General features: G+C 43.8%; 1 protein-coding gene across 5 annotated transcripts in view; it reads left to right on the forward strand.

The window, feature by feature from the left end:
• The window catches only part of LOC115100866 (cytochrome P450 2G1-like), a 54,325-nt gene that overhangs the window by 10,355 nt on the left and 19,103 nt on the right, over positions 1-24,867 (forward strand). For 4 of the 5 annotated variants that reach the window (XM_029619879.1, XM_029619878.1, XM_029619876.1 and 1 more), the window contains exons 4-7: positions 3,382-3,455; positions 3,646-3,758; positions 12,878-13,040; positions 20,429-20,578. In XM_029619879.1, coding sequence (XP_029475739.1) covers positions 3,675-3,758; positions 12,878-13,040; positions 20,429-20,578 — 397 coding nt within the window. In that variant the 5' untranslated portion in view covers positions 3,382-3,455; positions 3,646-3,674. Of the gene's footprint in view, positions 1-2,660; positions 3,456-3,645; positions 3,759-12,877; positions 13,041-20,428; positions 20,579-24,867 lie in introns of those variants that run through there. The other variant, XM_029619875.1, reaches the window with a different exon arrangement.

The following is a 24,867-nucleotide window of genomic DNA, read 5'->3' on the forward strand; positions in this document are numbered from 1 at the left end:
ACTACAGCAAGGGTTATTTTTCCCTATATGCAACACCTTGCACTTGTCCACATTAAATTTCATCTGCCATTTGGATGCCCAATCTTCCAGTCTTACAAGGTCCTCCTGTAATGTATCACAGTCTGCTTGTGATTTAACTACTCTGAATAATTTTGTATCATCCGCAAATTTGATAACCTCACTCGTCGTATTCCTTTCCAGATCATTTATATATATATTGAAAAGCACTGGTCCAAGTACAGATCCCTGAGGCACTCCACTGTTTACCCTTTTCCACTGAGAAAATTGACCATTTAATGCTACTCTCTGTTTCCTGTCTTTTAACCAGTTTGTAATCCACGAAAGGACATCGCCTCCTATCCCAAGACTTTTTACTTTTCATAGAAGCCTCTCATAAGGGACTTTGTCAAACGCCTTCTGAAAATCCAAATACACTACATCTACCGGTTCACCTTTATCCACATGTTTATAACCCCTTCAAAAAAATGAAGCAGATTTGATAGGCAAGACTTCCCTTGGGTAAATCCATGTTGACTGTGTCCCATTAAATCATGTCTTTCTATATGCTTTACGATTTTGATCTTGAGAATAGTTTCCACTATTTTTCCCGGCACTGAAGTCAGGCTCACTGGTCTATAGTTACCCGGATCGCCCCTGGAGCCTTTTTTAAATATTGGGGTTACATTGGCCACCCTCCAGTCTTCAGGTACAATGGATGATTTTAATGATAGGTTACAAACTTTAACTAATAGATCAGAAATTTCATTTTTTAGTTCCTTCAGAACCCTAGAATGCATACCATCCGGTCCAGGTGATTTGCTACTCTTTAGTTTGTCAATCTGGCCTACTACATCTTCCAGGTTCACAGTGATTTCGTTCAGTTCGTCTGACTCATCACCCCTGAAAACCATCTCTGGAACTGGTATCTCCCCAACATCCTCATTAGTAAATACGGATGCAAAGAATTCATTTAGTCTTTCTGCAATGGCCTTATCTTCCCTGAGAGCCCCTTTAACCCCTCTGTCATCTAATGGTCTAACCGACTCCCTCACAGGTTTCTTGCTTTGGATATATTTAAAAAAGTTTTTATTATGAGTTTTTGCCTCTATGGCCAACTTCATTTCAAATTCTCTCTTCGCCTATCTTATCAATGTTTTACACTTACCTTGACAATGCTTATGGTTTATCCTATTTTCTTCAGATGGATCCTTCTTCCAATTTTTGAAGGATGTTTTTTTGGCTAAAAATTAAATAGCCTCTTTCACCTCACCTTTTAACCATGATGGTAATCGTTTTGCCTTCCTTCCACCTTTCTTAATGCGCGGAATACATATGGACTGTGCCTCTAGGATTGTATTTTTAAACAATGTCCAAGCCTGTTGAACACTTTTAACCTTTGCAGCTGCACCTTTCAGTTTTTTTCCAACTATTTTCCTCATTTTATCAAAGTTTCCCTTTTTAAAATTTAGTGTTAGAGCTGCAGATTTACTTATTGTCCCCCTTCCAGTTATTAGTTTAAATTTGATCATGTTATGATCATTGTTGCCAAGTGGCCCCACCACCGTTACTTCTCTCACCAAATCTTGCGTTCCACTAAGAATTAAATCTAAAATAGCTCCCTCTCTTGTTGGTTCCTGAACCAATTGCTCCATGAAGCAATCATTTATTACATCCAGGAACTTTATGTCTCTAGCAAGTCCTGATGTAACATTTACCCAGTCAATATTGGGGTAATTGAAATCTCCCATTATTATTGCACTGCCAAATTGGTTTGCTTCCCTGATTTCTCTTAGCATTTCATCATCTGTCTGACCATTTTGTCCAGGTGGATGGTAGTATACTCCTACCACTATACTCTTACCCAACACACATGGGATTTCTACCCATATAGATTCTACTGAGCATTTACTCTCTTGTATGATCTTTATCCTGTTGGATTCTATACCCTCCCAGACATAAAGTGCCACACCCCCACCAAGTTGATCCTCCCTATCATTGTGATATAATTTGTACCCTGATATAGCACTGTCCCATTGGATATCCTCCTTCCACCAAGTCTCTGTGATGCCAATTATGTCAATCTCATCATTTGCTGCTATACACTCTAACTCTCCCATCTTACATCTTAGACTTCTGGCATTGGCATACAGACATTTGAAAGTGTGGTTTTTGCTTGTTTTAACAACCTACTTTTCAGTTGTTTGGGATAATTCGGAAATCATTAGCTTTGGTAATTTTTTACATATAGGCATATGAACTATGTTTGCTTTTAATGGAACCTCTCTGTTGGGATGCCCTAACTCTCCTGTTTCTTTAGTATCCTTCAAGGATACAATTTTCCAAACCATGCACTGCTGAGTGACTGTTGGCTTTCCCCCTTGTTCTAGTTTAAAAGCTGCTCTATCTCCTTTTTGAAAGTTAGTGCCAGCAGCTTGGTTCCACTCTGGTTCACCTTAACCAGAGTGGAACCAGGCTGCTGGTGCTATCATTTAAAAAGGAGATAGAACACCTTTTAAACCAGGCCACAGTTCTAGTTTAAAAGCTGCTCTATCTCCTTTTTGAAAGTTAGTGCCAGCAGCTTGGTTCCACTCTGGTTCACCTTAACCAGAGTGGAACCAGGCTGCTGGTGCTATCATTTAAAAAGGAGATAGAACACCTTTTAAACCAGGCCACAGTTCTTTTGTATGAGCCAGGCCTTCCCAGCATGCTCCGGTAGTTCCCAGTCTGTCCCTGATATAGTCCCTCCCACCCCCTAATCTGCTTTATTATCCACTCACCTGCATAGACGCCCATCAAAGAGCAAATTGCTATTCAAAATGAAAAGTTGCACTGGCATTCGTAAATCGGCAGTAGCAAAAGTGTGTGCATACATGTGAAAATGCGCTTTTGCACAAGCACGTGCCGCTTGTAAAATGCGTCACTACACACATATGTGCAAGCCACGCCTCATCATGCCCCTTCCACATCACTGTCTTGCGAGTGTACAAATGCTCCTGCACGCACATATGGACGCGTATATGGACCTTTTATAAAATATACTGTACACATAATAGGGACACATGCACATGTGTATACCCCTTTTTGTGCCAATATGCCTTTTAAAATTCATCTTTTTGTTTTTAAAGAAGCCCGTGCACATGCGTAATTCAGACGTTAACTGAGTTGAAATGTCCCTATGCTGTTCCATAACATTGTAAAACCGTGGGGGAAGGGGAGGCATTTTGCTTTTGCTGTCGTTTGAGAAAGCCCAGGTGAAGCACAACTTAACCAAACAATGGGTTCCAGCTATTTTTCAGTGTTGACCATTGCTTTGCTTCTGCTAATTCGTGATACTGTTATCTTTATCTCTGTTTGTGTCTTGCCTGGGTGCTTGGATGCGAGGTCTGAACTCATCTGGCCCTCCCCTGCCTGCATTGAGCAAGAAAGTGGAACTCTGCCAGCGTCTCTTTATCAAGGTGTGTCAAGTTTAAAGTTTCCCACATGAACTCTGCTGATACTGACTGCCCTAGCGTGCTACAAAAAGATCCTTGCTGCCTCAAGTCCCAGCATTGCACTTAACAAGTTCCACAGCTGGCAAAATGGTCCTCGGAGATTCTGTATTCCTACTCCTCATATTCTCCTTATCTTTCCTCGTCTTTTTCTCAGCATGGAGGAGCATCAAGAAGTGGAAGAAGATGCCTCCGGGTCCTACCCCTCTGCCTTTCATAGGCAACATCCTGCAGGTGAAGCCCAATGACATGCTGAAGTCCTTCAGAAAGGTAAGACACAAGGGTAAGGATGAGCCACTCCTGGGTTTACCCTCGTAGCCTCGTAGCCTCGTAGTTGCAGTTTCTCTAAGAAAAACAGGACTACAAGTCTATAGATGCAATGCACTGGTTCAGAGCAAAATAAAAAGATATCATATTAAGCATATTACAAATTGCCTTTTTTCCTTAACTGTTTCAAAACATTGAGGTCCATATTCAAAAGCCATTTACCCGGCTATATTTAGATAAGAAGGGGACATTCCTTGGGTAGACAAGAGGCGCTCCTAGGAAGAGATGAGTTAGTGAGCGATATTCGGAGTTAACTGCTTAACTTATGCAGCTAACTCTGGTTGGGTCATAGAGCTGTCCTAAAGTTAGCTGGTAGATATAACCAGTTTTACTTTAAGATGGCCGGGTATATTCAGCAGTGCAAGTCTTTTGCAAGAATTCATTTCCACTGCTTTCATAAAAGGCCTCCATATCCCACCACCTTCAGAAGGCATTCTCCATTTTTCCATCATGTATTCCAATCCTCACAGACACAAACTGACTTATCGGATAATAGTTGGGGGCACCAAATGGAGAGACAGATGAAATGTAATGCAGATATGAGAGAGAGAGAGAGAGAGAGACCCTCACACTAGATAGGTATTTTTTTATCTCTATGGGAGGCCCACCTAGTAACTCGACGTGAGGATTAGGTATTAGTGTAGGGGTTAGGGGCCACTTTGACATTCAAAGTGAGACGTACGAACAGAACAGTGCTCTCTTGTGAAGATTTGATGACCTTTGGAGTGAGGAAACTCACCCAAAGATGAGATTTGTGCAATGTTCTCTCAACCTAGCTTGATGGACTCTCTACCTGGGTAACATCAAGCTAGGTTGAGAGAACATTGCACAAATCTCATCTTTGGGTGAGTTTCCTCACTCCGAATGTCATCAAATCTTCACAAGAGAGCATTGTTCTGTTCGTACATCTCACCTTGAATGTCAAAGTGGCCCCTAACCCCTACACTAATACCTAAACCTCACCTTGAGTTACTAGGTGGACCTCCCATAGAGATATAAATACCCATCTAGTGTGAGGGCCTCTTTCTCTCTCTCTCTCTCTCTCTCTCTCCCCCCCCCAGTGGTTGTAGGAGGGCCTCAATAGCTAGGCTGGCTCTTCAGGAGCTTAAAACCACTAAAAATGGCATTTGCGAAAACATCACACCGTGCGATAAAGCCCTATCGCACGGCTTTACGCAAATGAGAAAGGTGTAGTTAAAATTTGCATTAAAGTTGTGCGATATGGCTTCGCAAACTGTGAGCCCACTTGGCCAAAATTCCTGCCCCAATATCTTCCCCTTTTTCTCATTTGCATCACTCCAAGTGTTATGGTACTTTCGCATGCGTTAATGGCGTTTTCGCATGCGTTAAAAGCGTTTTTTGCATGCAAAAACGCCATATAGCACTTTGATAAATGACCCCCTTAGTGAGCACATTGAAAAATAAGGTATGATGCGATTTACTAATAGGATGCAAAATGCTTGAGAAACTGTGACGTAACGTCACCACTGTCTGAAAAATGACCTACACCTCTGGAGTGACAATTAAGTTGTTTGTGTTAATGCATCTGCATTTAATCTATTTAATGATATTTGACACGTTTATTATTCCTGCAGTAATAGCTTGTAGGGCAATTTTCATGTTTTGCATCTGATTATCTCATATGCACAATGTTTAATATTAATATTGCTTTTTTAACTCCAGAACATAACACCAAAGTAACATCTCTATAAGAGGGAGCGTGAACTAATTTAAATAAAATAAACCCAGCCCCAAGCCTCTGATCCAGTATAAACCTCCACAAGTTTCTAAATTTCAGGACATTTTCTTATTCCACTTTGCTTTTCATTCACCAGGTTTCTTCCTTATGAATTGTATATTAGGGGCCCAATATTCAAAGTGCGTTCAGTGCTATTTAGCTGGATAAGTGGAATTTATGCAATTAAGTAGTGGCTGCTGAATATGGGCATATGTTCAGTGGCTGCCTTGTAAGTCCCTTATACAGCTAAAAGATACATGCACAAAAAGTAGGCATGTTCTGAGCGAATCGGGAGCGGAGTGAGTTGGACGTCTAATTTTTAGGGCTAACTACGAATATTCGGAGTTAGCCATATAAGTGTGCTTCTAAGTTTAGATGACCCATAGAGCAGGTCTAAACTTAGCCAGGTAGACTTCTTATCGGGTGAAGTGTGCACACATACGCATATATTAATATAAATTGTAACTTAGCTGGATAAATTCTGACCGGCTATGTTACTTACATGACCAGCTTTGAAAATTGATCCAATAGTGTGTCACCAAAGGTTAGAATGTATGGGGTAATGTATGGGGTAGAATGTATGGGGTAAGTTTCTGCATGTAAATTGACTTCTGAAAATGATCCGGGGGATATTGTATGGAGAGGAGTACATGCGTAGAGGCTCTACAACTCAATTGCATGTGTATTTGTCGATGCACTTTCAGTAGATGCTCCAAGGATTGGAATTGGAGCGGGAAAAGTATTTACAAGCATACTTTGGATTTTCAAATGTATGCATGTAAATATATAGTCGGAAAGTTACACTCGGGAGCAGGTGTATCTTTCTGTGTGTATGTGTAACATACCTACTGGTGCAACCAAGGAATTTTCAAAGCAGCGTTATGCAGATAAATCCACTTTGAAAATTCAGGCTAAAGTCTGCAGATACAAAACACACTGGCTGCTGAAAATGAACTTCTATAAGAGTAAGTTCCTTCCAGTTGTTTCACTGCAAGGGAGAGTAATATCTTGAGTAATTTCTTATTACTGAGTGATAATAGGTTACAAAATAACAGCAGACATTGAAATATTAATTTGATCTGTAATATTATAATTAAGATTTAATATATCAGAAATCACCTTCTGTACCTTAATCCGGCCCAGAAGCTGTGCTATGCACTGGCATGCAGAAGATCCCCCGTTTGACCCCCCAGTTGGGTCTTCTGCTCCCCGGGTCAGCTGGAGCTGGGGATGTTGTGGAGGTGCAGGCCGTGAGAGGGAAGACCTGGGCCTCCACAGCACCTATTTTCTAGTTTCAGGGTCCATGGTTGCAGGGTTTCGGAAGGAGCACTGTTGCATGGTCCTCAGCCCAGGACCATCACTGCAATGACTAGACCAGGTATATTGGAGGAGATTATAAAATAGGGGAAGATCCTTAGGGACTTGCCAATGATGGTTTCCTGGCACCAGATCTCAGCCCAGGTTCCAACTGAACTGGAAGTATTTATTTTTTTGATTTATATTCTGATTTTTGGCGTTTCAAAGCAAATTATATTCGGATACTGTAGGTATTTCCATATCCCCAGAGGGCTCATAATCTTACTGGGGGATGCATCAAGCCGCAGTAGTGCTGTAACATGTGTTATCATGAGGTAGAGCACTATCACAGTGATACTGCAATATACGTGAAATTTTTTATGTCCCTGCTCACGTTCCCTCCCCTATTACAATGACCTTTTTTGCATATGATTTGCATGCATGAATAATGCACCGAGAAGGTGGTCAGCTGCGATAAAATAACTATACCTTTTTGAAAAGCGGTAAATGTGAGGTGGAAGGCCTGGGATGCTAACAAAGGTCCCGAGTTTTCTGCTTCACATTTAAAGAGCCAGCAGCAAAAATAAAGGTTGAGCAATGTTAGTGCTGAACTCTAACTCAACCTGGAGCCGCCATTCGAGGTGGCCCTGACCCCCCAGAAATAAAAAATGTGAATAAAGTTCCCATGCGTTGACGGCCCTGGCTCCCCCTTCCCCAAAGGTGTCGTAATGGCCTCATTGGGGTTCAGTGTCTCCCACCCCCTTTCCCTCTCCCTAAAGATGATTTTAAAAAATGTATCTGCTCTGAGCCTCTCCTTATAGTGACCCAAGTAAGAAGCTCATAGTGGTCCCTTAAAGAAATATCCCAAAACCTTTCAATAATCTTTAGTCATAATAACGCATCATCATAACCAACTAGTAATTGGTTAAGTGGCCTTTTTTGGAATTTCTCAAAAAAACAGAACTCTAATGACCAGAACCTGATTTAGGACCCTGTCATATAAAATTTAAGAAATTCTTATTTTTTAGTTAATAGACAAATAAACTATAGAATTTTTGCTGAAAAATATGGTTAAGGCCCAAGTATAGCTGAGTTTAAGAAAGGTTTGGAGAAGTTCTTATAAGGTTCATTAACAATTATTAGACAGGTAGACCTGGGGTACTCCACCTCTTATTTCTGGGAATGAGCAACAGGGAATGGATCTCTTAGTTTGTGATCCTGATTGGCCACTGTCAGACACAGATTGATGACACAATAGACCAATTGTCTGACAGAGCATGGCACTTCCTGTTTTGCGAGGAGGCCCAGGAGTTCTTCCACTCCTTTGGGCTACCAGCTCAATCAGAATTGGGGCTTGTTTATTTGCAACTACCTGGGATTTTTCCCCTTGTTTTATTTCCCCTTCCCAATTCAACTAGTCCAGTCATTGCAGTGACAGACCTCGGCTGGGTGCCATGCATTGAGGCGTCTTTTGGAACTCTACAAGCATAGGCCCTAACTCCTGCCACTAAGTGTCACTGTTGTGCCACAACTTGGACTCCCTCCTACTAAGGGCAATGGAGCCTGCATCTGAAAATGCCCAGCCCTGGCTGCTTGAAGAACAGAAGACCTGGGAATGCTTTAGAGGCAAGACTTGATCTGGGAGTCAAACCTAAATCCTCCACCTAGCAGTGTGTCACTGCCACTTAGCCATCAAGCCAATATTCAGCATCATGCCTGATTTCCAAACGCATTTATACACTTAAAACTGGGTTTAACATGTGTAAATGCACTTTATCTGTGTAAGTGGGCTTTTGAAAATTGCTCGCGTGGCCGGCGCTGCCTATCGGGGCAAGAACACCAGCCCTTCGGCCGACCCGACGTCCTTCTCGGAGCCTCCTCCCCCAGCCGAGCTACCTTCTACCTGGCCAATCGGAGACCAGGCACTTTGGTGACCTCATCCGTCCGGGACGCATTGGGGCAGGACTAAGCCCTTTAAAGTAGGGCCCTCACCAGCGGCGCCATGTGTCGGGTGTCTCGAGCAAAAGGGGCACAACCAAAAGGGCTTACCCCTTAGTGCGCCCCTTTGTGTGGCCCCCTTTGTACTTCAGCATATGCATACGCTTACAACCAGTTTGTACCTGATCCCGGCCCCCTACCTAGCCTATCTTCGCCCTAGCAGCTTTGGTTACAAGCCTATAACCCTCCTATTCCATACCCATTGCTACCAGTTTATTGAACTTTTTCGTATAGAACCTCCACCTCGGATTACCTCCCCTCCCTTCCTTCCTATTCTCCTTCAGCTGTTATTAGCCTCCAGCCCTCCCCTCTTTAATCTAGATCACTCTAGCCTCCCTCCCCCCGATCCCCAGTTCTATTCAATCTACCCCTACATAGGACAACCCCCCCCCTTACCCCCTACCATTCACCATCCACCATGCTACCTCTCCCTATACCCACCATCAAATACCACAACCACTGCATTAAAAGATCCCCTTCCACCTCCCATCTCCCTGTCACTAGAACCCTGCTACCAATCATGATCTCTCCCCTCATCAATTCCTTGGCCTCACGGCGCTCTCCCTCATCCTTTTCAACTCCCAATCCCTGGTCAAAAAGACTCCCATCCTCAACGACCTCCTTCTAGATAACCAACCAGAGATCTGTGCAATAACTGAAACATGGTTTAAACCTTCAGACTTAGTTCTCAGTAACCATCTGCCCACACATCTCTACGATATCATATCCCTACCCAGGCACAAAAAAAAAGGTGGAGGCCTGTTGTTGGCAGCCAAAAAAGATCTAAAGTTAATCTCTCAACCTATTAATTTCATCCCCACAACTGAAATAGGCCTCTTCAAATCCTCCCAATTACAAATCTGCCTCATTTATGCCCCTCCCCCCCAGGATTATTAGACAATAACCCCTCCCCCTTCATTGAATTCATAGCAGATAACCTACATTTTGACATCCCAATCATCATTCTCGGAGTCTTTAACCTCCATGTTAACAAGATTCCTCTATCCCCGAATTGCGAAGCCTTTGTTTCATCCATGTATGCCATGGGATTCAAACAAATTATTTCCAGCCCCACACATAAAGCAGGTCACACCCTTGATTTAATTTTTATAAACTCCCTCATCGCTGCTGCAGACACCCCCCTTGTACTCCCGTACCCTGGTCTGATCACTCTCATTAAAACCCACCTAGCCATTAAAAAACTTAACATCTCCCCTCCCCACAAAGATACTATTCATTTCAGAAAACACTGCACCCAGGATGACCTCATCTCTTACCTCACCAAAGATATCAATAACCTAGACCTTTCCAATGCCAAATCAGCCCTGTCCTCTTGGAACACTAATACCAATAATATAGCCATCAAAATCTGCCCACTAATGACCAAAGAATTAAACCCCGCTCTTAAGACAAAAAAACCTTGGTACACTCCTGTACTATAAAAACTAAAGCAGGAACTCAGATCCAAGGAAAAGAAATGGCTCAAGGAACCTTCTGCTGCCCTACAGGAATCATACAAAACTTCCCTCCACAGTTACAGAGCCACTATTTAAAAAAAAAAAAAAAAAAAAAGAGAGACTTATATGCCCTCAAAATCCATCATTTCCAATTTGACGCCAAAGCCCTTTTCTCATTCGTTTATGACCTCATTAAGACACCTTGCCTTTCATCTTTGATAAGGAAGCCAGAGGCAAATGTGAGAAACTTGCAGCCTTTTTCCAGGACAAGATCTCCAAGCTCCTGATACGGTTCAATTCTTCTTCCCCTCCCTCCAACACCATCCCCAATCTATCAGGATCCTCCTTTAACTCGTTCGAGTCTACTTCCTCTCTTGAAATTGAAACCCTCCTAAAGAAAATAAAGCCTGCATCACACCTATCCGACCCCATCCCTACTAAACTACTCCTGACCATACCAAATCTAATTGCTAAACCCCTTGCTGAAATTATTAACTGCTCCCTCTCCCTCGGACATGTCCCAAAAGCTCTGAAACAAGCCACCCTCGAACCCCTATTGAAGAAACCCAATCTGGACCCCGGTGACCTCGCCAACTTTCGCCAGATATCAAACCTTCCATTTATAGCTAAACTCTTGGAAAGGGTAGTCAACAACCAACTGACCGATTTTTTAGAAAAACAAAATGTCCTCTACCCCTCCCAATTTGGATTCCGGAAATTCTTTAACACAGAAACCCTCCTAATATCCCTCTCTGACACCATCATCAAGGGACTAGACAAAGGCCAATCATTCATCCTCGCATTATTAGACATATCATCTGCTTTCAACTCTATCAATCACAACATTCTCCTAAATCGCCTCACAGAAATAGGCATTTCAGGGACCGCCCACAGCTGGTTTCAGTCCTTCCTTAATGAGAGGCACTAAAGGTTAGAACTGGTAATGAAGAATCCACTCCCGTAAACCTCACCTGAGGTGTCCCTCAAGGTTCATCTCTCTCACCTACACTCTTCAATATTTATCTCCTCCCCCTCTGCCAACTCCTATCTAATCTAGGCCTTACCCACTATATATATGTGGACAATGTCCAAATCCTCATCCCCATAACTGAATCCATTACCAAAGCGCTTAAGACTTGGAACCACTGCCTCAACTCAATTAATCTGCTTCTTACCAAACTCAATCTTGCTCTCAATCCAGCAAACACGGATCTACTCATGATCTCCCCTGACCAAAACCATCCCTCCACCTCCACCCCGGCCACACTGAACACACCGACCACCCAACAAGTAAGGGACCTAGGCGTCACTCTGGATGAACAGTGGAACCTAAAAAAATTCATTAACACCACTATAAAAGATGGCTTCTTTAAACTTCAGGTTCTAAAGAAATTAAAACCCCTCCTCCATTTCAACGACTTTCGGACCGTCCTGCAAGCCACACTGTTCTGAAAAATTGATTACTGCAACGCCCTCCTTCTTAGCCTCCTGAAGAACACCATTAAACCCTTCTAAATGCTCCAAAACACAGCAGCCAGAATCATCACCAATACCCGCAAAAAGGAGCACATTACTCCGATCCTCAAGGACCTACACCGGTTCCCTATCCACTTCAGAATAATCCACAAGAGCCTCATTATCATCCACAAGTTCCTGCACAATCAGCACACTCACTGGCTAAATGGCTCTTTACATTATAGTACTTCTAACAGACCCACCAGATCTGCCTACAAAGGATCCATCCACACACCATCCCCCAAGCTATTTCACCTCACTTCCACCAAGGAATGGGCCTTTTTCTTAGCAGGATCTAAGTTATGGAACTCCGTGCCCCCAGATCTATGCCTGGAACATTGTACTCAAACCTTTAAAAAAAAAAACTAAAAACCTGGCTGTTTAAACAAGCCTTCACTTAGCCTTTTAAGCCTTCACTTAGCCTTCTCTTAGCCACAGCCCTCAGGAGGAAGCCACATCCTCCTCTCCCCCCAGTATTTCCCCCTCTGCCCACCCACCTCCCCTCCCCTCCCCTTTGCTTTTAGTTTGCCCTTTTTAGTTTTCCCACTCCCCCTCCCCTGCCTACCCTATTATCTCGCATATAATCCCCCCCTCTCCCATGCCCTCCTTTCCTCCTTCCCTCCCTATTGGAGATGACCCTGTTTAGCACCCTCTGCTACATAACCACTGTATACATATATATCTAAACCTTGCATATAGTCCTCGGCATTTTTAGCCAGGTGTACCAACCTTGTATTTAAGCCTTTGTTATATAATCTCTGTATAAGCCTTCTGTTACATAATCACTGTATAAATTCCACTGCTACCCCCTTCTCAACCTATCTCTGTCTCCTTCCACCTCCAAGTTACCTCCCCCCTGTTTTATTGTAACTTTGCCTCTGCTTCCGTGTTAAATTACCCAAGTTCCATGTAAACCGATTTGATATTTTATATGAATGTCGGTATAGAAAAAGTTCTAAATTAATGCAGGTAAATAGTATTTGAAAATTGCTACAGTAGTATGTTACATTTACATGTGTAACTCCTTTAAAATTGGGTTATGTGTGTGTATTTCACAGTTGCACAAGAAATATGGACCAGTATATGTGATATATTTCAGAAACGTGCCAATCTTGGTACTAAATGGTTGTGATGCTGTGAAGGAGGCCCTCATTGACAATGCAGATGTGTTTGGTGCACGAGCGACACCTTTAGGATTTACAAAGTTCTTCAGTGAATATGGTGAGGAAACACTAATATCTCTCTTGATCAGATGTAAAAAGCTACTGCATTTTCTCTCTGACAGCCAATTTGTTATGGTAATGGTAATGCTAAATTTTATTTTACTATACTGATTTTCAAGAAAAGTTTTCAAAACAGTGTACAATAATAATTTTTAAAAATACAATATTAGAGCAAAAGTAAATTAACAAAAATAAAAACAAGACAATCATAACAAGCAAATCAAAGAAAAACCAAAAAGAAAAAGAAAAACAAGTATCCATACTAGAAGTCTTATAAAACTCACAGTCAAACAAAAACCTAAGTAAAAAATCAGGACTTAATTGGTTTCCTGAATTTCATAATGTTATTTTCAGTTCAGAAATCCAGTGGCAGGGAAGCCTTCCGGGTGCGAGAGAGATCGTGAGAGGACGAGGGGGACTGCTCCGGTAAGCCGCTGAACCCGCCTCCCAAACCCTGACGTCATTGCCAGCTGACGGGGCTGTGCTATTTAAAGACCGGCACAGCAGAGGGGAACTGGAAGCCTTCCGGGTGTGAGAGAGATCGCGAGAGGACGAGGGGGACTGCTCCGGTAAGCCGCTGAACCCGCCTCCCAAACCCTGACGTCATTGCCAGCTGACGGGGCTGTGCTATTTAAAGACCGGCACAGCAGAGGGGAACTGGAAGCCTTCCGGGTGCGAGAGAGATCGCGAGAGGACGAGGGGGACTGCTCCGGTAAGCTGCTGAACCCGCCTCCCAAACCCTGACGTCATTGCCAGCTGACGGGGCTGTGCTATTTAAAGACCGGCACAGCAGAGGGGAACTGGAAGCCTTCCGGGTGCGAGAGAGATCGCGAGAGGACGAGGGGGACTGCTCCGGTAAGCTGCTGAACCCGCCTCCCAAACCCTGACGTCATTGCCAGCTGACGGGGCTGTGCTATTTAAAGACCGGCACAGCAGAGGGGAACTGGAAGCCTTCCGGGTGCGAGAGAGATCGCGAGAGGACGAGGGGGACTGCTCCGGTAAGCCGCTGAACCCGCCTCCCAAACCCTGACGTCATTGCCAGCTGACGGGGCTGTGCTATTTAAAGACCGGCACAGCAGAGGGGAACTGGAAGCCTTCCGGGTGCGAGAGAGATCGCGAGAGGACGAGGGGGACTGCTCCGGTAAGCTGCTGAACCCGCCTCCCAAACCCTGACGTCATTGCCAGCTGACGGGGCTGTGCTATTTAAAGACCGGCACAGCAGAGGGGAACTGGAAGCCTTCCGGGTGCGAGAGAGATCGCGAGAGGACGAGGGGGACTGCTCCGGTAAGCTGCTGAACCCGCCTCCCAAACCCTGACGTCATTGCCAGCTGACGGGGCTGTGCTATTTAAAGACCGGCACAGCAGAGGGGAACTGGAAGCCTTCCGGGTGCGAGAGAGATCGCGAGAGGACGAGGGGGACTGCTCCGGTAAGCTGCTGAACCCACCTCCCAAACCCTGACGTCATTGCCAGCTGACGGGGCTGTGCTATTTAAAGATCGGCACAGCGGCGCGCAGCCGCTGGCGCGCCGAAGCCGCGCGCCAAAGGGGCGCGCCCCTGGGAGGAAATTTGTGGAGAGCTCCCTATGGGGAAGAAAAGAAAGATAAAACCTACTACATCTACCCCAGCCTCTAAGGAGATGAAAGGCCCTATGGATAATCATTTGATCCGTAGGGGGAGTCAACTAACTGGAGAGATTGCCCAGGATTTATCCTTCTCTTCTGGGATGAGCGCAAGTCCCGTCCAGGACCAAATAGCTGTCAAAGATCGCAGTAATATGGTGGTAAGTGTTTTAAATACCACCCATGTTACTGAAATGCCAAATTCAGCAGAAGGAGGAACCAGAGTACTGGAATCTGTTCCGTCTGCTGGAATAGTGGAAGGGAAAGCTGAATTGGCAGACCCTGATAACATCTCACTGGCAGATATATGGAAGGCTGTAACGAAAATGGAAATGAGACTCTCTCAATCCATGACCCAGTCCACTGTTTTTGCTGCTGAGATTAAAGGAAAGATTGACGACCATGGGAAAAGAATAGAGCAGTTAGAATCTGCAGACAAGATGATGACTAATCAAATTACCTCTCTACAAACTAGCGGGACTTCATTTATTAAGGACTCTTTAATAATCTATAGAAACATAGAAATGTTGGAAAACAATTTTCATAGTAAGAATTTAAGACTCTTAAATTTTCCATATACCAGACTGTTGTCTGCGCAATAGCTGTTTAAAAAATATGTTAAAGAGGTGTTGAGTATAAGTAGTGAATTATTAATATCAAATATGTATTATATCTCTAATTATAAGAGGGATGGGAAAGTAAATGAGAGTGGGATGGAGGAAATAAATGATAGAAGTCCCAATTTGACATCTTTCCTAGAAGCTTCTGGGGATGATATAACATCAAGAGCTACTTTAATAGTGGTTTTCGGATTAGAGATTGAAAAGAATCTTGTTCTGCAGAAATATTTTAAAAATAAAAATTTCTTATTCTGTGGTAAAACTGTTCAAATATTTCCAGATGTCTCAAGATCGACCCAGGTGAGAAGGAAACAGTTTTTGGCAATGCGAGGAAGGGTTTTAGCCATTGGGGCTACATTCTTCCTCAAATTCCCATGCAAATGTATTATTACCTATCAAAAAAACAAATTTGTTTTTCTTCAACCAGAACACCTGGAGGTATTTCTTCTGGATAAAGGGGGATCTGGGGTTCGTGAGCAGTCTACATGACGGTTAATTAATTTGGTCAAAAAAAAGGATCTACTTATTAGTCTAGATTTAGACATATTTTCTTTAAATATCTTATAGAGAGGCTTCCCAGATAAAGTGGACTGTTTAGTTGGGATAATATGTAAATTTTTATTTCTTGTAAGTATTTCCTCTGTTTTTGAATTTGAAAATGTATCCCATGATTTCTTGATTTCTTTTCATTGTAAATGTTATAGAAATTTAATAAACTATAAATAAAAAAAAAAAAAAAAGAAATCCAGTGGCAGAAAATGCAAAATAAGATGGTGACGGTAATCTCAATAGCTCAATTTGAGATAATATTAAAGCTTTTGCAGGTTTGTAAGGAATTAATAAATTACGAAGATAATAAGGCTTGCCAGAAAGAACCTTAAATTTTAAACTCTGCATTGATCAGACAACCAATGTAAATCTCACAAGAGTGGCAAAACATGATCAAATACTATTCTGGCTGCTGTATTTTTAAGTAGCTGGATTTTCTTCCTTAAAAAAGGAGCCAGAAAGAGTCACATGATGCTGTGAGTGGAACCGGACGAGTTGTTGATCAGTTCCTTTCAGGCCTGCTCGCCATCCACCCCCAGCCTGCTGAAGCTAACTGAAATTGTGGACATTTTGAATAATCTGGCACTAACAAACGTGTGCTACTGCGACTGCGCTTGTCTATGACAGGTCATGTCTAACCGGCTTGCCAAGAAAGAAAAAGAAAAGATCTGACTGGCAAACCCCAAGATGGCCAATGGTAAGATGGAGGGGATGGCTGAATCAACGCAGACGGATTGCTGCGGTAACTGGAGCGGTAGAAAAGGCCATTAATACTAAGTTACCGTAGAAAGGAAATTTGATTAAATATTTGAGAAGTTTGATGCGCTGTCAGGTTCTCTTGAGACAGCCGTTCAGCACCTGATGACTATGGAGCAGCTCATGTCCAATAAGAAAGATGGTGCCCATAGTACTGAAAGAGTGGTGGCTAGAGCAGAGATGTAGCTGGAGGCGGTTGAAATCAAATTAGAAGATCTTGAAAACCACGCATGCTGCAACAATTTAAGATTTGTGGGACATCCTGAAATGTTGTTCCACAATGAACTTAGAGAGTTTCTTGAAAAATGGCTGCCTCCTGCACTCCAATTACCTGAAATGGTGGGAACCCTGCATATCGAGAGAGCACATCGAATAGGCCCAAGACAGGAACATTGTGACCAGCCTAGAGTGGCCATAGCTTGCTGTCTAGATTTCAGTCAGAAGACAGTGATGTTGCAATTGGTGAGGAGGGGAGCGCAACCTTGTATGGGGGAGAGGAATATATTGATCTTTCAGGATTACTCTTTGAAACTGTCTGGGCTCCTCAGAGATTTTGTTAGTGATCTGCTCGCCAGGGAGGAGGAGTCAGCAATCTGTTAGTGATCTACTCCCCAGAGAGTGCTTACCTTGCCAGGAGGGCGGGGTTAGCAATTTGATAGTGATGCACCCGCCAGGAGGGCAGAGTTTGCTATCTATTGTACTATGCTACAAGGATAGCAATCTATCACACTTCCGCTACGGAGTAGCAATTTGTTAGACAATCTGCTAGCAAGTCCCATAGAAAGAGGAGTTAGCTATCTGATAATACATCCGTAAGCGGGGTTAGTGGTCTATAGTGGTTGGCTCCCACGGAGTGGCAGTTTGTATGAATCTGCTAGTAGTGTAAGGAAAGAACACTTAGAGGAAATGGTGAATCCCTGGGCTGATGGTAGATGACAGCGCCTCCAGGAGGAGATCCTGAGAGGAACGACCGGCTAGGCTGGAATATGAAAACAAACACAGCTGGAAGCTACGCGCGTATCTTATAAAATCCAGCGTACTTTTGTTTGCGCCTGGTGCGCGAACAAAAGTACGCGATTGCGCTATTTTTTAAAATCTACCCCATATTGGGGTGGATTTTAAAAGGGTTACGCGTATATGACATGTGTAATCGTGAAAACCCACTCCTGTGCGTGCTGAGCCTATTTTGCATAGGCCAATCGACGCACCCCCTTGCGCTCGCCAACCCCGGATTTTATAACATGCGCGCGCCGGGTTGCGCGCACAAATCTACGCCCACACATAGCTATCTGGTCCACGCATAGATATCTGGTCCATTGATTATTGTCAAAAAGTATAATGCACGTACACCTACACTAATTGCAGGTAGTGGTTCTAAACCAATGTTTTTAAACAATAATTTCGAGCTACCATCAATATGTTTAACTGGTTATCAATTTTTTGACCTAAGATTGACCTACTGAAGACTAAGGGCCTCATTTTCCAAGCACTTTACCGCGTGCGATAAATTCGCAAATCGCGTTAACAGCTGTTAACGCGATTTGCGAATGCAAATTAGTAATTTGGTATTCAGGGGGTGGAGTTGGGGCGGAGCATATGTAAAGCGGGAACCTGTTTATCGTGTGCGGCGAAACAGCCGCAGTGTTAGCGCGGCTGCTATCGCGGCTAATAACTACAACTCCAAATTTGCGTTATGGACTGCGCTACGGGCCAGAAAAGGATTATCGCCATCCACGATAGTTCCGGACAGCCTGTTTCAGGCTGAGAGAGAGAGAGAGAGGTATTTGAATCCCTATGGGAGGGCTACCTACTAACTCGGGGTGGGGATTAGGTATGAGCTTCGGGGGTTGGGGGCCACTTTCGCATTCCACATGAGACCTACGGACAGAACAGTGGTCTCTAGTGCAGATTTGCTGGCCGTCGGAGTGAGGACGCTCACTCCAAGAAGTGGTGTGGGCAACGTTCTCTCTACCTAGCTTGATGGTCACTCAACCTGGGCAACAACATGCTAGGTGGAGAGAATGTTGCCCAAATCTCTTCTTGGAGTGAGTGTCCTCACTCCGACGGCCAGCAAATCTGCACTAGAGACCACTGTTCTGTCCGTAGGTCTCATGTGGAATGCGAAAGTGGCCCCCAACCCCCGACGCTCATACCTAATCCCCACCCCGAGTTAGTAGGTAGCCCTCCCATAGGGATTCAAATACCTATGTAGGGCATAGGCACTATAGGAAGTCTCTCTCTCTCTGGCGATGATGTTTTCGCGAATGGCAAAAACATCGCCGCACGCGATGTTTCCCCACTGCACGAAAGAAGCCTCATTTGCATTGGTAACGCCCCCTAATGCGTTACCAATGCGATATTGGAAAATGAGGCCCTAACTCTGTTAGGATATAAAGGCTACATTAATGTTTTTTAATATAATCAAGAGCAACATCTTTACATAAGTGTTGTGCCCAGTAGAGTGCATGTAGCATCTGAGCCTACTCATTGACTATCTGGATAACTACTTAGTTGGGTAAGTGACTTATCCGGCGGCTGCTGAACATAGCCAGATATTCAGCGACTGCCAGTTAGCCGGATAAGTCACTACTTAGCTGGCTAAGTAGCATTCACTGCATGTTGAATATCGGGCTCAAATTTGTGAAGGCTACAACTTAGCAAGTTTGTGTCCAGCTGTATCATCAAAATTGTAAGGTGAAGACCAATAGCAACTTCTTCCCCCTCTGTGTAGTTCTCACAGGCATTAAAACTGCAGGGGCCATTATGTGGCTGGATCTCCAAATTGTGTTGCTGAGGCCTGCAAAGTTTGGTTCAGTTGCACACTCCATGAGAAGGGTAGTGGGTGTGTGAGCCCTTAGTGCTGCAGTGTTATTGACGCAGCCTGGAGTAGAAACCCCCGAGGCCTACGCCTGCCCTATAGCAGGACAATCTGGAGCTTCACCTTTACCAGCTGCCTGCCCAGCAAGTTGAGCCCTTGAGTTCTGGCAGCTGGCAATAACTAGAGTCCAGAAACACACCAGGGTAAAGGCAGGCAGCAGGCCAACAGAGTCAGAGATGGGCGAAGATCGGGGCAGGCAGCTAGCATGAACAGTCAGATGGAGGCATCCCGGCGTGGCATGTCGTGCTTGACAGAACTCCCACTGCAGCAGCATCCAAGCCATAGGAAGAGGCCTCCAGCTTCCTAGGTGAGTGTGGCAGCTCACGGTGGCATGCAGTGAGCCGCCAACCATAACACTCCTTTTTAGGAAGACTGGCCTTTCCTTACAGTTCCATCTCAACTCTTTCATATAATCTCCCTAAAGCAAGTCAAAATAGTAAATCTGTGAATCTGTGGTTGTGTGATCCCTTGATCCATCCCTCAGGGTTCTTTCTTTATCCTTAGCTACTCCATGGATTACTGTGAAATATGGGGGTCCTCGTTCCATTTTAATTCCCCATTCAAATACCTGGGATATAAATGCATGAACTTGAATTCTCCCGTTTTTCCTCTTCTTTTCTTCTCTGTTGTACCGGTTAAGTGCCTTAGCGTGGACTATTGTCAAAGTGAGGCTAATGAAGCCTATGATTGGGCTAGAAGCCCGTGAGGATGGAAGAAAACCTTCTAATCAATGCTATCTGGCTTATGATATTAATGATGGATGGTGAGGTTACAACAAGTTCCATCTGGATTGGGGGCCCAAGAGAAAGGAAGGAGACCTCCTAATCAATAAAGGATGCTACCCTTAGGGTTACTGGACAAAGAATAAGTTCATCAGTTTCTCACAGAGTTGTTTAATGTTTGAATAGTCAGGAGCTAACACGTAGCATTGAATTGCCTGGGTCTTGTCTTTACCCTTTTCAGGGATAATTTCAAGCAATGGGGAGCGCTGGAAGCAGCTTCGACGATTTGCGCTCATGACCATGAGGAATTTCGGGATGGGGAAGAGGAGCATTGAGGAGCGGATCCAGGAGGAAGCCCAGTTCCTGGTGGAGGAACTGCAAAAAACAAAAGGTTGGTGTGTGTGCAAGAGTGTGTGTGTATCTGTGTATGTTTATCTGGTCCATAGGGTCACTCATAAATACAGCATATTTATTGATTTATTGATTTAAAATCATTTATAAATCGCTTTTCAGATCACAGTTAATCTTCCAATCTTCTTCAATCTTCTAGTAGTGGCTGCTACAGAAAAAATGTGCCAGAACCTGCCCTGGTAGGGCCCAATTTCATTATAGATAGATGGTAATAATGCAGGAAGAGATGGCACTGAAGTCCATCAAGGTGCCAATAAGTTCAGACAGCCTCAGATGGAAAGTCTCACCCAGATGTACAAGGTTGGTAGTGTTCCGCAGAGCGGGATAACCCAAACCTGGTGGGTGGAAATGGAGAGCTGGATCATAGAGGTACTCACTGAAGAGTAGTGCAGGAATCCTCCTGCTGGTTGGTAAGGTGGGACCAGCGGTCTGTGATGCAGGATACCACTGAGCTGGATAGGCCCTCGAGGAGCGAATACCAGGAAGCGCAGCTGATCCTGTAAGAGAAGAAAAGACCCCGAGGAGCGGTTGTCTCAGATAGTAGTAAAAGACCCCGAAGGGTTAGTTGGAAGCGAGAGGCCCCCGAGGAGCAGGTGCCGAGAGCTTCTTCAGGAGCGAATACCCCGGAGGGTAGTGAGGAGTCTTAGAAGCGGTCAGAGTAGCTAAACTGAAGTCCTTGCTAACTCATTCATTCTGAGCAGAGCGGAGGCTTAAATACCTGGAGGTATTAACATCATGCAGTGGGGACGCCCCCGAGGTTCCCGCCATGATGTGTAGATAAGCGTAGGCAGCGTGCACACACAGGCCCTAGGAGGCCATGGGAAGACGCACGGCAGACGGGGACGCCCATGCTGAGTTGGAGACGCTGAGGGTTTTGGCTCTCAGCACCGGAGGCAGCCAACTTGCCCATGGATGTGGAGAAAGGAAAAAAAGAGGTGAGGCAGAGTGGTCGCAGTCATCTGCACCCGACGGACGCAACAAGGACATGGCCTCCTATTCCATGACTTTTAGTTTTCTTAGAAGCCTCTTATGAGGGACTTTATCAAATGCCTTCTGAAAATCCAAATATACCACATCTACTGGTTCACGTTTAACCACATGTTTATTAACTCCTTCAAAAAATGTAGCAGATTTATGTGGCAAAACTTCCCTTGGGTAAATCAATGCTGGCTGTGTCCCATTAACCATGTTCTGTGATTTTAGTCTTTAGAATAGTTTCCATGATTTTTCCCAGCACTAAAGTCAGACTCACTGGTCTATAGTTTCCTGAATCTCCCCTGGAGCCCTTTTTAAATATTGGGGTTAGATTGGCCACCCTCCAGTCTTTAAGTACAATGGACGATTTTAATGATAGGTTACAAATTATTATTAATAAGTCTGAAATTTCAGACCTATTATAACTTACGCACATATATTCAAGTATCTTATTAAATAGCCTGTTTACGCGCACAAGTGTGCCTAATTTTAAGTGGGTGGGAGCACTGAAACGCAAATCCCGCTTATATCATGTAAGTCAGGGGATTTTAAAAGGGATGCGCGTGCATGCCATTGCCAATTTCACCAGTTTTCCACCAGTTCGCCCAGTTAAAAGCTAGGTCCTCCAAACCCCTCCTAGTTTAATAGCCTTCACTCCTTCCAGTTAGCCCAGTCTCTTAAAGCCCCTCAGATATGGCTAGTTTTCTTTTGCTTTTAAACTTACACTTCCTCCATAGCAGAAGTAAACTTATGCAGCACTTGACTTGGGAGTGGGCTCAGCTAAGTAAGTATTTGTGTGCAAATATTTCGGCCCAGCCTTGGACCGCCCATACTCCTCCCAGACTCTGCCCAGACCACACCCCTTTTTCAATTGTAGCGAGCTGTGCACGCAGTGGGAGATACGCATGTATCTAAGTGGCTTTTAAAATGCGGTGGGCACACACGAGCCTAACTTGTGCACGCATCCCCTAACTGATGCACACGCCGGGTTTTTTTAATTCACCTCTTAAACAGGGTCATTTTAAAATGGATTTATGTGGGGAAAACTGTGTTTCAGCGGTATGATGGTCTCTTGTAAAATTGTCTGCTCAATAAACAGGTAAACATATTCTTCCTGTAAGCTCGTATTTTTATTCACATTTAAAAGAGGCATTTTGAGGAGCAGGGTTTGAGCAAGCTTAACATTTATACAAATTCAGGTGAATTTTCAAAGGAGTTACATGTAGAAATGTAACATACTATCGTAGCAATTTTCAAAAGCCCATTTCCCCACATTAAGTTCACTGAATGCAGGTAAAACCTATTGACAATTCAATAGCATATAGTGTAGCAATTTTCAAAAGTCCACTTACACGGGTAATGTGCATTTACATGACTAGAACCCAGTTTTAAGTGTGTAAATGTTTTTGAAAATCAGGCCCATGACAGGGTCAGTTAGATGTATACAAAAGGGGAAATCCTTTCAATTCATCATACTAATAGCCTTCTTGTGTTTCAATACCTACAACTTAAAGGCTTTCTCCAAAAAGTGTCCATTAAAAATTCCTGTTATATTTTTTTATTATTTAACAATTTTATATACCGACCTTCATAGTAGATTACCATATCGGATCGGTTTACAGTTTAACAAAGGGAAAAAACTAGAGTAACAAATTCACGTAAACGAAAGATAACCAAAGCAGGAATAAGTCAAAGTTACAATCAACAGGGGGCGAGAACTTGGAAGCTTGCAACAAGCTGGAAAGAAGAAAAGGCCAGTAAAGTAATTTTACCGTAGAGTGTACAAGTTACAAACTTAAGAACGGTGCTTTAATCTGAAGTCTAAGAGTCCATTTATTTTTTTTCTTTGAGAAACGGAGTGACAGACTGGGTAAGAAAGAAGGCCAGCTAGTGATTGTCTGGTGGTTCAGGGAAGGCTTGGAGAAAGAGCCAGGTTTTAAGATTTTTCCTGAAAGTTAATAGGCATGGCTCCAGTCTGAGGTTTGATGGGATACTATTCCAGATGGAAGGGCCTGCTGTCGAAAAGGCTCTGTCTTTGGTCGTAGCGAGGCGTGTAGCTTTAGTGGGTGGAACATTAAGAGTGCCTTTGTAAATGTCTCTAGTTGGTCTGTTAGAGGAGTAAAGTTTGAAAGGTATTTCTAGGTCAAGTTGAAGTTGATGATGGATGGTTTTATGGATTAAGGTGATTGATTTGTATAGAATTCTGTAATTTACTGGTAACCAGTGTAGGTTCCTGAGAATTGGTGATATGTGTTCGTAGCGGCTGGTGCTGGTCAACAATCTTGCTGCCGCATTTTGAATCATCTGAAGAGGTTTGGTAGTGGATTTGGGGAGTCCTAGTAGAAGGGCGCTGCAGTAGTCTATTTTGGCGAACAGTAGCGCTTGGAGGACTGTCCTGAAGTCGTGGAAGAATAAGAGAGGTTTAAGTCGTTTTAAGACCTGTAATCTGTAAAAGCAATCTTTCGTTGTTGAATTGACCATTTTCCTTAGGTTTAGACGATTATAACCTTTTGCTATTACAAGAAAATGATGATGCAATTAAAAAAATAAAGAGGAAATGGGAAAGTATTATGGAGAGGGCAATAGCGGAGTGGAAACCATAACTCTATATATCTACCACTGTCAGAGGGTGCATTCAACTGAGGGTGCGTTGGGGGGGGGGGGGGAGGGGCGTGTTACATTTTTCTTTTAGAGCTCTACAGATCCTTGCATCGGCCCTGGTTGCCACTCAGGAAAATGGATTATAATATCCTGTATCAATGGTATTATATCCCAGATAAATTAAAAAAGGTAGGTCTAATGGGTCATGATACGTGTTGGCATGAACAGCGGCAGATTCCCGATGAAGACCGGCCAGGGGATTTGCTGCCCAGGCTGGCCCCGGAGATACCACATGACTAGTGTGACCGGTCCACCGGGGAATGCCCAATCCCCCGATAGGCCAATCCGCCCCTGCGCATGAATGTGGGAGTACGGGTACCTTTTTTCATATTTGTTGGACATGGATATTGCTCTGAGATTCTTACTTGCTTTTATCCCTTCACAGGTACTAAACTGCCTTTTGATCCTTCAGTTATACTATTGGGTGAGCCGCAGGAGACTTTTCCTTCAGTAAAGAAGGGATGTATTTGTCTGGCTAAGCACTTGTTAGTCACAAAGAGGTGCAATATTGCGTGTCTTCTGCCTCTTTGATCGGGTGGATGTGACTACTTTAGCGTGTGCATACAGTGGATTTTTACCCTAATGTGCCCAAGATCTGGAAACCTTTTCTTTCAAAAATAACACTTAACTGAG

The sequence above is a fragment of the Rhinatrema bivittatum genome, chromosome 11 (genome assembly GCF_901001135.1).
Source record: "Rhinatrema bivittatum chromosome 11, aRhiBiv1.1, whole genome shotgun sequence".
NCBI lineage: Eukaryota > Metazoa > Chordata > Amphibia > Gymnophiona > Rhinatrematidae > Rhinatrema > Rhinatrema bivittatum.